The sequence below is a fragment of the Electrophorus electricus genome, chromosome 5 (genome assembly GCF_041902795.1).
Source record: "Electrophorus electricus isolate QZ-2024a chromosome 5, ASM4190279v1, whole genome shotgun sequence".
In the NCBI taxonomy this organism is placed as follows: domain Eukaryota; kingdom Metazoa; phylum Chordata; class Actinopteri; order Gymnotiformes; family Gymnotidae; genus Electrophorus; species Electrophorus electricus.
This window is the reverse complement of record NC_137501.1, coordinates 5,395,524-5,412,500: the sequence shown is the minus strand read 5'-3', so window position 1 is coordinate 5,412,500 and position 16,977 is coordinate 5,395,524. Positions and strand designations below refer to the sequence as shown.

The window sequence follows — 16,977 nt, the reverse complement described above, 5'->3', positions numbered from 1 at the left end:
CGTGTCTGCAGATGTCTCATCACCAGTGCGTGGACGCGCAACATGAACTATACATGACGTGCAAACTGACGCGTAGAACCACACACTGACCCCGTGTGGACAGAGACAGAATATACAAATTACCAAAGAGTAGTCAAGAGATTCTGGTTTGAACAGGATAAAATGCTTTTCACCTATTTCACTGTGCTTTACTATTTGAACGATAGTTACAGTCCAGTTAGTTACAGATTTTCACGTTTTCCTTGTGTGTTCTCATACGTCTCCATTAACTTTGACTTGAGCATTTACTACTACCTATTTACTGCTAAGACTTCTTAACTGCTCTGTCTGTCTCTCTTCATACAACATGGTATGTTTTAATGTTCGTTACTTTTTTTTCTGGACACCTGGAATCTAGTAGTTTTGCTTTATGAAGATTAAGTACCACAGTGACAGTCAAATGTGGTTCCAGTGGCCCTCAGCACTGGACACTTAGTGTCTTCCCTTTCCTGAATATCTGCTGAATACTGAGATGTTCGTGAGTTGAATTGGGTGTGTTAGTGGTGTAATGGAGGCATGTGCAGTGACCCTTCAAGGGGACACCCAAGGAACAAAGACAGAGCAGCTTTGCCAACCCAGAGCTGCACATTTTAAATGCCTGCTGCTGACCCTCCAACAGGTAATGGCCCTGGGCGAGAAGTTGCTGGGTGTAAAGGTGTTTGAGCAGCTGATGAAAATGACGTTCTATGGTCAGTTTGTGGCTGGTGAGGACCATGAAGCTATCAGACCCCTCATTGAGAAGAACAGGGCCTTTGGCGTAGGAGCTGTGCTTGACTACAGCATAGAGGAAGATCTCTCACAGGAAGAGGCTGACAGGAAAGAAAGGGAGTAAGTGTTTTCCTTCCTTTTATCCCTCCTGCTGTGTCAGTGTACCTTTAGATTAATCTCTTATACCCCCAAAAAGATGCCATCTTGCATAACATGAATAATGCCAATTCACTACAGCAGCTTGGTGCACCCAAGAGGTTTATGGGTAACGCAGTACACACTGATTTATGATGTGGCATAATTCAAGAAGGTCCTGTTGGTGTTGAATTGAGCAAATTTTACACCAGAGCAGCATGTACGGCCCAGCTACAATGAAACAAAGAACATGAGAATCATGTCAGTCTGAAATCAGTGCAGTTTGGACCCCTGGGGGTGTTGGCATTAAGAAACACTATCTTCATCCTACCTCCCTCCAAAATGTTCTAACGCTTCACTCAATGGTAATTCACATCATATTTGGAAAATTAAGTCAATTATGGTCATAGTCAGTAGTAACAGAGCATTGTAAAGATTCCCTGTTTTTGAGTGTTCTCTAAAGGTATAACTTGCCAAGAAGACTGGGAGTGTAAGTGGACAATCTCTCTAGTTTGAGTAAGTAGTTGCGATGTGATTCACACTATGTATGGTTAATACAGGGCTACTGATCATTCTTGACTGGGTGAAATCTGGGACATTAAACAATGCTGTCCCTTTAGGAATGATCAGGGGAAAAAGGTTTTTATTTAGGAGGAGAAATATGTCAGTGCCCCAGTTTATCAGCCAAAATATCAACTGCATTTATTTTGTTTTAAACAAATATTTTTTTGTGTGTTGCTGTTTGATCTAAAGATTGTCACCTTTTTATCCTATATTCTTAATCTCCTAGATCTGATTTTGTCTCTGGTGTGATAATGTAGAACTATATCATTGCTTATGACACCTTTATATCACTACTGTGTCATCATTATGACGTTTGGTTTGAACAAATTGTATCAATTTGTTATAGCAGCTGACTCTTTCCAAACAAGCACTATAATCCCCAGTGGTCCTTTGCTTGAAATATAAAAGAAACACTGCCCACTGGAGGGAGGGAGAGAGAGGGGGAGAGAAAGAGAGGGGGGGGGGGAGAGGGAGAGAGAGAGAGAGAGCATATAGCGAGCTGTAATAAATATACTTTTTTCCACATCACATTTGTCACAACTGCCAGGCATCTAAGTCACTTAAAAACATTTACCTAAAGTTGCAAAAGGAGGCATCAATTATTGTAAATACATTGCTCTACTCCTACAAACCACACGAGGGCGCTGAATCATCACATACTCTATGCGGTTTGACATGGCCAGTTTATTGGAAATGCTTTTTATGACCGCAGAAGACCAAGGCTGTCCATAGGCTAATAAAAGCTCATTTATGTTCATCGTGTGTATGTGTTCCAGAACCTCTGCCTCTATCAGTATTGCATTACTGTCCACCCCACCGGACCCGGTAACGATGTTACACAGAAGTGACGGCTCAGCTTTTCAGCATTACCAAGAGTGCAATATAAAGAGAATGGAGGATATGGTGTCCATGTAGGAGCTGGTGTCTATTATGAAGGCCGGGTGTTGGTCATCCTGAAGGGGACTGACATTCCATCCTTACCTTGCGTTTTTTCCGCAAACCCAGGCTGTTAGAAATACAATATAACAGATGTGACTAGATTGTTTTCTCTGTGCAGCTGTTGTTCTGTTTTAATCCACGAGATGTAGTAAATTTACATTTATAAATAATTAGGCTACACATCACTTACACTATTATATGTATCTCAAATATGCCATTGCAAAATGTCTTTTCAATCAGAACTATTGATTATGGAATTCATGTTATTTGATTAATTTGTTTTAAGATGTAAACAGATCTGATTTTGCATACTGTGGTTACCATAGTAAAAAAACAAAATAGAATCACAGAGCTCAACTGAGCAATCTTATTTAGTTAACTAGTTTTAAACCAAACAGAGTAAGTAGATTGAATAAGAGAAATTAGGATATTTTGGTAAGCAAAATTTGCAACAAATACTGAGTAAGCAGTGAAAGTCAGTGAGAAAAAATGCCTAGCAAATGAAAGACGAGAAACTGAAGTTTTGCATGACCTGAAAAGACCACTACAGGAAGTACCATCAGTCTATTCAAGACTGAAAAGGCTTCTAAGCACAATTTGTGGTGTGTGATTCCAATGTTACACCACTGTAAAGCAGGACTCGTGTTAGAAATCCACAGATGTCAAAACAAGCAATGTAGAGTGCTACTGGACACCTCACTGGAACTGAAGGAACAACTTAAACTTTAAATATTTAATAATATCTGTTCTGGTGAAACTTTTAAGTGCTTCAGAATGTCAGTGGTGTGTTGGTGAAAGAGTGGTGCATGGTTTGGATTGGGTCTGAGTTTGGCATGCAGCTCGTAGGCTTAGAATCGTGTAATGCCAGTGTCTCTGCAGAATAGCAATGAGCGGGAGTGATGGAGTTTAGCGCGAGACAGTTTAGATGACCAGAGTACCATCTACACAAATCCCAGTTGCTGCTGCAACTGACATTGCAAGTTAATGGCCATCATAAACACCAAACGCCAGCTAAGTTTCCCCTCATCTTCTCATTCAAAGCTCCGTGAGAGTAATACATGTTGCTAGTTCTTTGGATATTGTGTCTGTTATTATTGTATTAAACTAGCTGTGTTTAAAGGAACATCACAGCAATGGTTCAGTAATATCTTTGTTTCTTCCTTGTCAGATCTTGTATGCTGGTATCAGAAAAAGAAAAGCTTGGTGAGTATGTCTGTTTATCTCAGCATTTCTATGCTGTGGACTGTAGAAGGTTGCGATAAAGGGGATGTTGTGTAAAAGGTTCCTGTTAAAGGGAATGCCGATTTAAAGGTTGCAGCTAAAGAGGATGGCATAATAAAGGTTGCGGCTAAAGGGGATGGCGTGTAAAAGGTTGCAGATAAGGGCAAGAGCAGGTTAAAGGTTGCAGAGAAAGAAGAAGGTGTGTCTGATTGTTTTGCGGCTGTCTGATTGTTTTGTGGGTCGTCGAGAGAGGAGGTCCATGGCCCATCGGAGGTTTGCCGATCGACGGGACCGTGTAACAAGCGCTCGCACATACTTCTACGCCGACGAGGTCAAATGTGACCAGCACATGGAGATCTTCATCAAATGCATCAAAGCGTCAGGTGGAAACAAATCAAACAGGATTTCTCACTTCAGGAAGCGATATTTCAATCAAACTATTATACACTGACCCAGTGATACTGAAGGGAGAACCTAGGGAGGGAGAACCCAGTTTAGAACCCAGGGAGGGAGAACCCAGTTTAGCTACTAGCTCTCCTAATGGAGAGACACCTGTTCCACACCTGTACTGACACGCACATGTTCACGCAGGTGGAAACCCTGAAGACGGCTTCTCTGCCATTAAGATGACTGCACTAGGCCGGCCACGCTTCCTGGTAGGAACGTTGGTCCTGCTGGACGAGAGGGTCAAGAGGGGTTCAAGTGTACTGAGAATTTAGAACACCTTGTTGCCATGGTGAATTTAATGCAGACCCCTTAGCTCAGACCCCTGCTGTTCTCTCCTGGTCCTGAACCCTAGCTTCAGTTCTCAGAGGTGCTCATGAAGTGGACTCGATTTTTTGGTTTCCTGGCAGCCCTGCAGGGTGAAGATGGTCGAGAGGCGCTGGAGCAGAGACTGGACCTGCAGCAGGTGCAGGTACGGGGAGAGGTCATGCTGAGTTTACAGCATCTCAACACACGCAACTACAGATGCGCACACACACACACACATGTACACGTGTTAGAGCAGATAGAGCCTCTGTAGATCCAGACAGACTAAATCAAATAAACGTCTGTAGATTCAGACACCCTACACGCCTCAAAGAGTCAGAGTCAGGTGCAGGTGCATTTCCTATTCAAAAAGAAAAAAGTGAATGTGTGTGTGTGTGTGTGTGTGTGTGTGTGTGTAGGCATTCTCACATTCTCAAGAAAGCATTAAGAAAGCATAACCTCATGGGTAGTAAATGGTGAAAAGAGGTCAGTTTCTCAGTCTACTTAAGAATTGGAGAATTGCCATTTCAGGACACATTCAGCTCTACACCATAACCCTGGATCTAAGAATCATAGATTTTCATTTAATATTTAGTATCCACTTGACTTTAATATGTACTAACTAGCCATTCAACCAGTAAATACTGACAGATCTTAATGTTGATGACAGTGATTTCATGATGAGCTATTGAAAATTGTTCTTTAGTTACACTCATGCAGTTACATGTATGGTTATCTTCTATGACAGTCTGTACTTTTCAGAAGTTTGGCTTTTGCTTCTGTTGTAAATCAATATAAAAAGGGCCCAGCTGCAAATGAGATGTTTCTGTTGGGTTAACCTGGTGCTTTCTAGAGCCTTTTTCTTTTTAAGAGCACACAATTAAAACACAAAGCGACAATGGGTGCCTTCTGTGAAGCCTCCCCTGCTTATCGAGGTATCGGTGCATACATCCGTTTCGCTCCTCCAGGCGTGTTTGACAAAGCTCGGTGCCGGCGGCGACCTCCATGGCTGGTTCTCCAGGGAGAAGCGGTGCCCATCAGGGTGAGGACAGCTGTCCACATCTCAAAGGTTTAGAATTGCTCACCATGACTAAAGAGTCAGGCTAAAGCACATCCTCTCATGTTCACACTTAAAACTCTGAAGTGGGCTGTAGGATGTTGCACCGCTGGTAGCTAAAGTGAGAATTAACGCTGAGCTAATTTAAAAGTTTTAGATGTGATGAAATGCAAGGGCCTCTGTTAAAGTCAATCCAGCCTGTTCTTCCATGCATCTAAAGTATGTTTCTCTGCCCTTGAGTGGGGCTTTGTCTCCACTTACCTTCGGAACTGCTTTATGTGGACTAATCTAGTGCTTGCCTTCTAGTTTCAGTTTTGTGCACATGCCTCTTGGATCGTAGATGTATCTTAATCTTAGGAGCACAAGCATGCTGCATGATTTCCCTTGTCAAATGAGCAAGTTAAAATTTGCATTGTACTATGTTCGGTTTTGCATGAACAGAAAACAAGACTGTGTGAGGGATGAAGACAAGTGTTTGTTTTTCCTTGCTTCTAAAAGTACCATCGACATGTTGGACTGGAAGTGCCTGATTGATGAGAGAATGAGGATATCTGATCTTCTTGTGGTGCCCAACCTTGAGGTAGGGAAGGAACTGGACACTGATATCTTAAGTGGGGCACAAATGAAGAGATTTATCGACCTTATTTTGCAATTGCCTCCACAAACACTGCAGAAGCCCTTTGACAGTTATTACTTGCTTTGAACGATTAGATTGATAAGGTCAGCCTTCTGTGTTGTTTTAAAGAGAAGCAAAGGTGTTAATGGGATGACTCGGATCCAAGACTTCGACCTGAGCATGTATGCCCATTGCTAATTGCTATTTTATGAACTTGGAAGTCTCTTTTGTTGGCTAATTAGGATATAGAATGTAGCTAACAAAATTATTTATTTTCTGCAGCAAAGATGTAGGAATGATGAACAAAACAGCCTTTTCAGCCATTAGATGAGTTTCAGATAGGTTTCCAATGTCAACTAATAAAACTCTAGAACTCCTTTGAAATCTTTTCGAACATCCCTGAAATCCTTTAGAACCTTGCTACATTGCTAGACCCCTGCTGATGCACTTTAGAACACTGCTAAAGAATGTTTGTGCATCTGTGCAGTGGAAATAATGAGCTTATTGCAAGTAATGCAAACGATTTTTGAAAATTCTTCAGTGAACTGAATACAAAACTTTACCTTGTATCACATTACAGCCATAGTCAAACTTTCCCGCTAAATGTATTTGCTAAGAAAAATAAAGCCACTTCCATTACTTTAACAGTTAGGCCCTAAAATGTTGGCCTTGCTCATAACCCAGTTTTTTTTCCCCTTGTTTCAATAGGAAGGCCGTCTGGAGCTCCTTTTTAGTAGATTCACTGAGGAAGAGGAGAGGCAGATGAAGAGGATGCTCCAAAGGCTGGATGTGCTGGCTAAGGTAAGACCTGAAGGCAAGACGCTCTTCTTCTCCTGGTCCTGGTCCACATGATGCCTTAACATGCTCCAGCACTCGACCTGCCCGTGCTGTGGGCTAGCGGGTCAGGCTCCATCCGTCCAGCATGGCGCAGCCGTCCAGTCCTGTACGTCTGCTAGAAATCCTACAGTCAGTGCGTGGCCAGCTCCTGCCGTGGCCTGTTACCTTTACGGGAGCGATGTGTCCTGAGTTTACAGAGAGCTGAAGGTTGCAGCAGACATTAGGAGATGCCGATTTTATGAGCAGGAATGAACACAGCGGAGGTTCCTGCTGTGCGCCTGTCTGCGCAGAATTATAGCATGCTTTTGTCAGTTCAAGTCATGTCAGGAGGTAAATTCAATTCAAGATGAAATGAATTAATTATTTAAAAAAAAGGTCTTAAAAATGTATTAGTGAGCATTGGTTCGTCAAGATGGATTTCAGTTTCTCTGCTGAACAGGCTGACCTGAAATTGAACTGAATGAGTTTATGTGGAGCGTAGCCTTCAGACTAGCTTATGTCTGAGAGAAATATCAGTTCTTTTCACCTCCTGAATGATGATAGTCAATGCACCAACTAACCGTCCTATTGATAGATGTTTTTCAATAATGCAGTGCTAATTATGTGTTATTTGGGTTATCGCTCCAAGTACCACGTCAATTTTCAGTAAATGCATGAAAACTGACTTTTAAAACGTGTCTATGGTGATATGCGGTGAATGACGTGTTGATACTTTGATATGCTGGAGCATGCCACGGAGAACAGCGTCAGGCTGATGGTCGATGCAGAACAGACGTATTTCCAACCCGCCATCAGCCGACTGACTCTGGAGATGCAGCGAATTTTTAACCGAGACAAACCTGTCATCTTCAACACTTACCAGTGCTACCTCAAGGTGAGTCCCACCCACCCTAACATATGCACACACACACACACACACGCACACGCACACAAATGATCTCTGTAGTCTTTAAGACAACAATAAAGTCAGTTTTAAGGACACTGAAATTCCTGAGCTATATTTCTCAAAATTCCAAAGCAGAAGACTCTGTTTCTTGGTCTATGACAGAAAAACAATGCATCAAAGGGTTTTACATAAAAGTATATTTACATATATTTAAAAATATATACATATATTTTACCTGCAAACACACAGAAAATCTCAGAAATTGAAAGTTTAAAGTGGTGGAAGTATATATCATAAACCATTGATAAAATCATCAATGAACTATATATCATTTTTCCATCATTTGCGTGCTTTACTAATTCATAAAGGCAATAAAACAGATATTACTGTGGTACACCAGGCCAGATTTCTCTCTTTACAGGATGCGTATGAAAACGTGTCCATGGACATGGAGCTGTCGAGGAGAGAGGGCTGGTGTTTCGGAGCCAAGCTTGTCCGGGGGGCGTACATGCACCAGGAGAGGAGCAGGGCTGCGAAGATTGGCTACGAGGACCCCATCAACCCTGACTATGAGACCACCAACCACATGTACCACAGGTGAGAGGCTCACAGCTTCATTATCAGAAGAGCTCATCAGCTGACTAAACAGCATGGTAGGGGAGGGAGGAGGAATCTTATGAAATGTCATTTCAGCACAATTGAGTTGGATTTGATTATGGTATGGTATGGTATATTGTAAATATATATATTTGAAAGCTACTGAGAATTTTGTTTTGTACAAAAATTGAGCGCATACTTTATTGAATACGTTTATAATCGATAATACATCCTGTATTTTATATATTGGAATATACAGGAAAATCTTCAGCTAATGCACCTTTTAAATGCTAAAGCATGTTATGTAAACACTGATCAAAGCTCCTGTGGACACACTGTAATATGTCTGGCTGAGAGTGTCAGTTATCGTCTGGATCTCCTCTGCCCACTCAATTGTGCCATTGCTGTGTCTCCTGGAGGTGTCTGGACTGTGTGTTGGAAGAGATTGTGAAGAACAGGAAAGCCAATGTCATGGTGGCAACACACAACATAGACACAGTGAAACACACACTCCAGAGGTAGGAGCCCTCTCTGTCGTGCGCGCACACACACACACAGACAAACAAGCACATATATATATATATATATATATATATATATATATATATATATATATATATATATATATATATAGTGAAACACACACTCTAGAGATAGGAGCCCTCTCTTACTCTATCTCTCTCTCTCACACACGCTCACACACACACACTCTCACACACACACACACTTGACCTCACAGAATTGTCACATTACTCTCTCACCCTACTCACTCACACCCACTCTATCCCTCAGTCTCTGCCCTCTGCTAATATTAAATGACTCTCGCCCAGAGCTAAGTAGTTAAGCCTCAGTATTAGCAATCAGTTCCAACAATCCATCACCCATGGTGATCAAACCATTCTCAAAACAAGGCCAGTGATTGATGCCCCCTGATAAATGAGTTATTGGCTGTATAAATAAAGGCTGCAATGTAATCTTATTTATTGCAGCACAATCTTTCCTTTAAGGTTGTACCTTATTTAGCAGAGCTCTCATCAGTGACCATTTCACTGCTGATTACCAACTGATGAAGGGCAGACCATGACAAGAGGATTACAAGAGGCCTTTAGAAGATCTGTGAAGATCTGAGACCTTGTGAAGCTCTTGGCTGACGGGGCTAATGTCAGGGCTTGGAATGATCTGAGAGCTCTGCTGGAGTTTGTTCTACGACGAGATTATGCACTGATGCTGTTTTATAGGATGACTGAAATGGGTCTGGCACCAACCGATAGGAAGGTTTACTTCGGCCAGCTATTGGGGATGTGTGACCAGATCAGCTTTCCACTGGGTATGATGCGTGCACACACACAAACACACACACACAACTTAGCTTCTAGTACACCTGTAGCAGGTGTTACTGGCATGGTTGAGGTGTACTGGGATGTGGACTACTGCACATGTGGAACAGGTGGTTGGGCTTGTGGACTGTGCTGGCAAACACTTGTACAGCATTCAGGGACTTTAATCTAAAAAAGCAATGAGTTCATTTCAGGTTAGTATTGAACTGTCTCTTCTCAGAAACATAAATGTGTCCCTGGTCTGCTTTGTGTTTCCCTGGGTGTGGGTGCGGGTGTGTGTAGGTCAGGCGGGCTACCCTGTGTATAAGTACGTGCCGTACGGGCCGGTGAGTGAGGTGCTGCCCTACCTGTCACGGCGGATTCAGGAGAACCGGGCTGTTCTAAAGGGCGTGCACACTGAGAGAGAGCTACTGTGGAAGGAGTTCATGCGCAGACTTGCCAATGGAGAGCTCCTCCAGAGACCCTCTCTGTAAAAAAAAAACGTGCGTGCGTGCATGCGCACACACACACACACACACACACACACACACACACACACACACACACACACACACTCTCTCACTCTCTCTCTCTATCTCTCTCTCTCTCTCTCTCTCTCACTCACAAACACACACACACACTCCCAAATATATATATATATATATATATATATATATATATATATATATATATATATATATATATAATATTACGCACACACACACCACAAGCTCTCTCTCTCTCTCTCACACTCGCATCCACAGACATACACACTCACACACACACACAAATGCATATGCACACGTGCGCTTCTCCAGACTTGATGTGTCTTACATGGCAGATTTTAAACCAACGCAAATCCAACATTCTGCATCGTCGGCCTGCACGCACAGAGGTCTGCGTCTCCCTCTCTCTGTCTGTCTCTCGGTGGTGCTCCCACACTTCTGAAGACCGACTGCCGTCTACAAGCCTCAGTCTTGACTTGATGCGTAAAGCTCTGTCTTTTCTTTTCTTTCTCCACCTCTACTCCATTCTCTTCCCCTTTTCTCCTCATTTCTTCTCTAGACTCCCCACTGGAAAGTCTTGCAGTGCGGTCCGTCTTAAAGACAGACTGTACTTTACCAGGTCTGTCTTAGCAATGTGCACCTCTCTCTCTCTCTCTCTCTCTCTCTCTCTCTCTCTCACACTTTGCCCATCTCGCCTCACGCGTTGCTCCACCTGTCTCTCCACCCCCTCTGCACACACCTGCTTCTACGCCTCGTCACATTCTCTTTCTTCTTCTTTCTTTCTCCCTCGTCCTTCCTCCCTCTTTCGTTCCCATTGCTCTCTGCTGCTCCCACGTCTTTCTCCTCTGTCTCTCTGGTGTCTTTATGGCACTGGAAAGGCCTCCCTAAAATGTCAGACCGCTGCTCACGTTTGTGCGCCGCCGTCATTCTTCAAGTGGGACAACAGTAATAAAAACATAAGCATTACAGTGGCGATAAAAATGACCATCAGTAGCACTTTGTTAATGATGGTTTAAATTAATCAATAACAATGCATTGATCTTCAGTAGCTTATTTAGTTATGCTTTATGTTTATTTATTCAAAATAATATCAGCTTGGAACAAAGAAAAGTATGCAAATCAAGGAAGTGCTAGAAATGTGTTTACATTCTGGCACAACTCAACATCTCAAAAACATGAAATACTTTTACAGTAAGACTTAAAATCTCAGAACATGAAATACTTTTACAGTAGGTTTTATACTGTGTTTTATTAACACACTAAGCATAAAAATACTTTGACAACACAAATCATAAAATCGGATTATATTGGGTTTTTTTTTATGCTGGGACATTTGATTAATATGAAGTCCAGTTATTTATTAATAATAGAAACAGAAGTTCTTGTCTCTAATCGAGTGATCACTGAAAACGGCGGATGTTTTATTGTTAATGAATGTGCCTTATTGACTTGTCCACAGCCTGTTCTGTTATTCAGGACGTGTCATGCTGGGTTGATGCGGGGAGGCCATCGAGATGAAGAGCTTGGTGTGCGCCTTCATGAATGTGATGTCCAGTGTGCATGACCGACCCTCCCACGCCACACTGCTGTCTTTGCTTGGAGCTTCACTTCTGCCTTTTTACTGTCATGCTGATTTATTTTCTGCTTCCTCTGTGACATCTTGAAAGTGAATGAATTTTGCACAATAATTAATTGAGGAGGCGGGACTGGACTGAGCCGAACTGAATTCGGTGAGATTGCGCGGTATGTTATGTGTCGTATCGTGACTATGCTTTCTCTGGAATGTATAATGCCCTGACAGCCTGGCTGTCATTACCGCAATGACACATGGGATCTGGTCCATCTGAGTCATCCTGTTAGGTTTTGTGCAGGAGGCAGAAAGAGGCTATCCTCACTCCTCACCTACCAAGCAGAACAGCATGCTAGGAGTCTCTTTCAGTCTGGTTGCCACCGAGGGCTGTTTTTAATAGAAGACAGACAATTAATTTATTCCCCCCCCCCCCCCCCACCCCCCACCCCCACAAAAGAAAGGATAGACACCTTACCGGTGACTTGACTTCACAGCTGCATGTCTCACATGCGCACACACACACAAACACACACAAACACACACACACACACACCTTATTTGGTGTATATCCTTAATTAAGCGCAGGCATGTGAATACATATGCATGCACTGCCCCCACACACATACACACATTATTAAATGCAAATAATTAAGTAGGTATATAATCCAGTTTGGTTTATTGGAGTACTGTATTCTGCTTTAATAAAGGTTTGCCAGTTCTGTTTGATGCCTTGTTTAGTGTACATTTTCAGTGTTCATTAACCGTGTGTGTGTGTGAAAGAGAGAGAGAGAGAGAGAGAGCGAGAGTGCCCGTGTCCACAGTTTCTCATTCTGTCAGCATCAGAACCCCCCTGTGGCTTGTGGGTCATGCAACTGTCCTCACACCTAAAATACAGTAATAACGCGTAAGAACAGAGGTGCTTGGCAGTAAACAAACTAGTTTATTGTGAATGAAATGGGGACAAAATGGGTGTGAGAGAGAGGAGGGAATCTGAATGTGCAAAAATCATAAAGGTGAAGTAAATCTTGCATAGGAGCAAGTAGCATGCACACACCCACACAGAATGGATAGCACCTTTTGGAGACAAGCTCATGAAAGCACAGACAGACAGACACACACGTGCGTGCAATCGCTGTATTAATTTAATGGATTGGCAGATAGCTCTGCAAGGTGTGTGAGTGTGAATATGGTAGTTAACCCTGCTGACAAGGTGACAATAATCATCCCCCCCCCCCAAAGCACCATCGACAAGAGGGTTTTAAAAGTGCATCAGATGTGTCATGACTGTCTGACCTCTCAAGAATTAATTACTTTTTTCCTTTTATGTTTCGACAGGGGCTTGAGGTTTCTCCTTAATCGGATCTCAATTGCTGGTGAGTCCAGCGTTTCCTGATAGGAATACTAACTAAACAATGGCAGGGACAGTGCATGTTTCTCTAGCAAGAGGCGAAGTCCTTCTATTCCTTCAGATGCAGAATACACGGATATATATATATATATATATATATATATATATATATATATATATATATATATATATATATATATATATATATATATATATATATAGTCGCCTTCAGCTGCATGCTTTGATAGGGGCCTTATTTTACTTTTAAACAGCGCGACGCAGAACAGGCAAGCTGACGAGACAGAGAGATGGCCGTGTGTGCGCAGTAGTGCGCTCGTGTGTAGGACTGTGTAGGAGAGCTTAATAAAGAGGACTGGATGCTTTGAGGCAGCTCGCTGAAAAGCTCGGCGACGCCTCTTTCCTACTGAAGGGAAAATAGCTTGTTCTCCCGACCGCTCCTCTCGTGTCAGGCGGGGGCGGTGGAGAGGAGTTAAAAGGCTGGAGGTGGGCAGGCGGACTCAGAGGAGACGAGGGTACGGGTCAGCGCTCCGCGGCAGCACCTTTAGTTATTGAACGGCCCAACGGCCGCCTCACCGTGCTGAACCGCGCGGCCAAAGGCCGAGAGACGGCAGGAAACCGTTTCGTGAACTGTTTCAGGGGGCGTCGTGCAAATTGAAACAACAAGGGCGAGTGGCGCCGTTTGGCAGCAAGCGGTGCTAAACGCGGCACGCATGCGGGCAAGTCTGCTGCAGAGTTGCGAAGGCACTCATTATCTCCACAGAAGCTAAAACCTCAGATACAGTTTCATAAGGACTGCATGGTACTATGCTGCTGTACGTGTAATAAAGCGCTTAGGCAAATCTGGCCGATTTCAACCCAGACCATGTTTAATGTTTGTTTTATTAAAACTGAAATAGCTCCTGGTATTGGAGATGATGGAGATAAATCTTTCATCTATTCCACCGTCCCCGAGATGTAAGTTAATACCTTTTGCCTTCTTTTCCATTTTGCTTCAAAGGTTGTCTGTGTGAAATGTTTTTATTTTTACGTACGGCTTAAATGAAATCCATCGTAAAAGTGGTGAATTAAAGCTGGTCTACTGTTTTTATATCTTGATTGATTCTGCCTCTGTCCCATCTCTCATTGTTTCTCTATTTCTCTCTAGCTCTCTGTATTTTCCTCTAGGGAATTGGTGAGCTATGTGCGCCAGAAACATGTGCTTGTGCCCTCTCTTCATGTATCATGAGCTTGTTGACCACAAGAGTGACACTCACACAACCGCACACGTGCACACGCCTTATCATCCGGCCGATACAACAAATGCACTACCACTGACAGCCATTAGAGGGTAGTGCAGCATTTCCTGCTTCTAATTTTCGGCAGAAACCCAGCAGGCGTGGTGTGGCTGTTTACGTATGTGCATCCTCGGAGGCAGGGAAATCTGAAACATTCACCCAAAGCGCACACAAAATGAACACACAGCAATCCGACATCGCAGTCTTTCATCTTTGCATGCACATTAAGTCAAGTCGTACCTCACACACAGGTGAACAATGGCATCTGAAAACCTTTATGACACATCACTGGGATCAGTGTTTTGCAGTAGCACAAATGCTAGACCGCTATTGAGGTATTAGATTAATCAAGTCCCTGTTCTCCCAACCTTGACCCCCCCCCCCCCACACACACACACACTCATTCTCTCTTTCTTTCTGTCTTTCATGGGATATTTTTTGTTCTTTTTCTCTTTCACATGTTAAAAGACACAGCTCTGGATGAGCACGTCTTTTATTCTGCGGTATGTTGTAAATGCTTAATTGACTCCCCTCGAACACACTGTTACTGTTTGTAAACGAACACCGTGCCATTCCTGACATGCCTTCCTGGCGAGGGCTGCTGTGGGCGGCGGCTGATGACATTTGGAATCATTTCCACAGTCTCGACGGACTGAGCCGTGTGTGTACAACAGACTGGTTTGGCACATCCTCCTAGTCTTCCTGTATCCATCTCTCTCTCTCTCTCTCTCTCTCTCTCTCTCTCTCTCTCTCTCTCTCTCTCTCTCTCTCTCTCTCTCTCTCTCTCTCTCTCTCCTCCCTCCCTTTCTCTCTCTGTCTGCCTGACTGTCTGTCTCTCTTGGTCTTTGAGGAGATGGATTTAGAACTCATTCAAAAGGACAGACAAACCACACACGGGAGTAAGCCTTTCCTTCCATTATCTTTGAAGAGAGCAGAGAGGTGAGAGAGGCAAAAACAATTCCAGTAGCCACGCACTGCTGCTGGAAAAATACGCACACACCCATGTACACATGCATATGTGCACCCCTCACCTCACCCCACAACCACACACCCACCATCTCTGTGGAGCTCAGTCTTTCTTTCGTGGGACTGTTTTTGGACTCTTTCACACAACTGTGTTAAAGACACTTCTGTTTCCTAGCCTGAGAGAGCTCCATTTCTCACTATGGTCCCAGTTTGCAGGCTTGTACAGCTAAGCTATCTGAACTCTCCTAGACAAGCAGTTACAATAGAATAGTGTATTTGGCTAGCACTGACAGGCTGATTGCCAGCAGAAAATAGGGAGAAGAGAAATCCAGGTGTGCTGTATGTTTCCCTGACCCCAGGTCAGGATTTTGAGTTATACTATCCTTTCTCCCTCAGACCCTCTGGATTTCTCTCTTTGGTTTGAAATAAATAACTGACTGGTCCCTTTACCTCCCTACTAACTTTTGCAAACATAAGTAAATCAGGCAGAAGAAGTGCCCAGAGTCAGGAAGAAGAAATCAGACATTTAGAGTCTGATAAAGTTTAGGCATAGTTCTGACCTTAGGGGCTGATTGTTTTCCTCTGGAGCGACACTTGTGATGAACTGCCTTGCAGGCAGAAGGCACCAGTGTGAATTCAGTAGTGTGGGACAGTGGGTTTGCCCCAGGGAGGGGTCATTTTTACCCCCAAGGGAGGAGTTTCAAAGTGAGGGCAGAGCCCAGGTACCTGCATGCTTTGCAACCACCATGTTTTACATACCTCGTACGCGCATATTAACGTTCATACACGGAGAGTGAATTGTTTATGGAGTACAGTACTAACTTCTGATTTCTGCAGATAAGTGATACAAGCCTGACATAAGTGTGAGCTCTGCTGTGAAGACCCAGGCAGGAAGGAGATCTCTTTACGTGGTGTGAAAACACCAAGGTGTTGTGCAGTGTGTTCAAGTGGGCCTCACCAGGGAGCCAGGCTTTGGAGCAGCTTCCTCCAGACAGATTCTAGGCAATGTGGGTGTTTATGGTGATGGCACTCTTTTGGAATGTGCGTGAGCTTGCATTTAAACACAACACCCTCTCGCTCTCGTATGTGCACTCCTTCATGGTCAAAAAAAAAAAAAAAAAATGCCGCCATTACTTTAAGAGCCACATTTGTATCTGAGTAGCAATGACATCATATGAGCAGGCTAATTAGTCCTACGAAGCGTGTGCAGTGGATATAGTTACATTATTAGCCTTATTCCTCCTATTACCGTCTGGTAGAAGATACTGGAATATCCAAGCCATCTCTGTGAGAATGTATAAGAGCTTTTCCTTCAAGCCATCAAGCTACTTAAAGGCTGCCCCCCCCCCCCCCCCCCCCGCCATGCAAAAACTATTCTTCCGTCTAAACTATCAAAAACACATTGAATTTTTTTCTATTAATCTTTTTCCCAGTAACATTCTGCTGCTATTGTAAATTGTACACAACAAATCAAGTCACCTTTCACAGACTCTTCATATAGCCTATTCTCTTTGAACCAGTCATCCTCACTATTTATTTATTTACCTGAGACAGTGCATATTTATCAGCGTCTCAGTTTCCATAATCATTGTAAATGTGCCATAATCAGATAATAGAATTTTCATCT

General features: G+C 43.2%; 1 protein-coding gene across 5 annotated transcripts in view; it reads left to right on the top strand.

Moving 5' to 3' along the window:
• prodhb (proline dehydrogenase (oxidase) 1b) overlaps positions 1 to 12,467 on the top strand; it is a 13,209-nt gene extending 742 nt beyond the window's left edge. The window contains exons 2-16 of one of the 5 annotated variants that reach the window (XM_081715169.1): positions 659 to 867; positions 2,223 to 2,357; positions 3,554 to 3,588; positions 3,855 to 3,989; positions 4,198 to 4,262; positions 4,406 to 4,522; positions 5,325 to 5,398; positions 5,912 to 5,993; positions 6,738 to 6,830; positions 7,594 to 7,740; positions 8,174 to 8,349; positions 8,769 to 8,867; positions 9,588 to 9,676; positions 9,969 to 10,168; positions 11,631 to 12,467. In XM_081715169.1, coding sequence (XP_081571295.1) covers positions 659 to 867; positions 2,223 to 2,357; positions 3,554 to 3,588; positions 3,855 to 3,989; positions 4,198 to 4,262; positions 4,406 to 4,522; positions 5,325 to 5,398; positions 5,912 to 5,993; positions 6,738 to 6,830; positions 7,594 to 7,740; positions 8,174 to 8,349; positions 8,769 to 8,867; positions 9,588 to 9,676; positions 9,969 to 10,159 — 1,647 coding nt within the window. In that variant the 3' untranslated portion in view covers positions 10,160 to 10,168; positions 11,631 to 12,467. The remainder of the gene's footprint in view (positions 1 to 658; positions 868 to 2,222; positions 2,358 to 3,553; positions 3,589 to 3,854; positions 3,990 to 4,197; positions 4,263 to 4,405; positions 4,523 to 5,324; positions 5,399 to 5,911; positions 5,994 to 6,737; positions 6,831 to 7,593; positions 7,741 to 8,173; positions 8,350 to 8,768; positions 8,868 to 9,587; positions 9,677 to 9,968; positions 10,169 to 11,630) is intronic. The other 4 variants (XM_081715172.1, XM_081715170.1, XM_081715171.1 and 1 more) reach the window with 4 other exon arrangements.
• Positions 12,468 to 16,977: the final 4,510 nt, after the last annotated feature.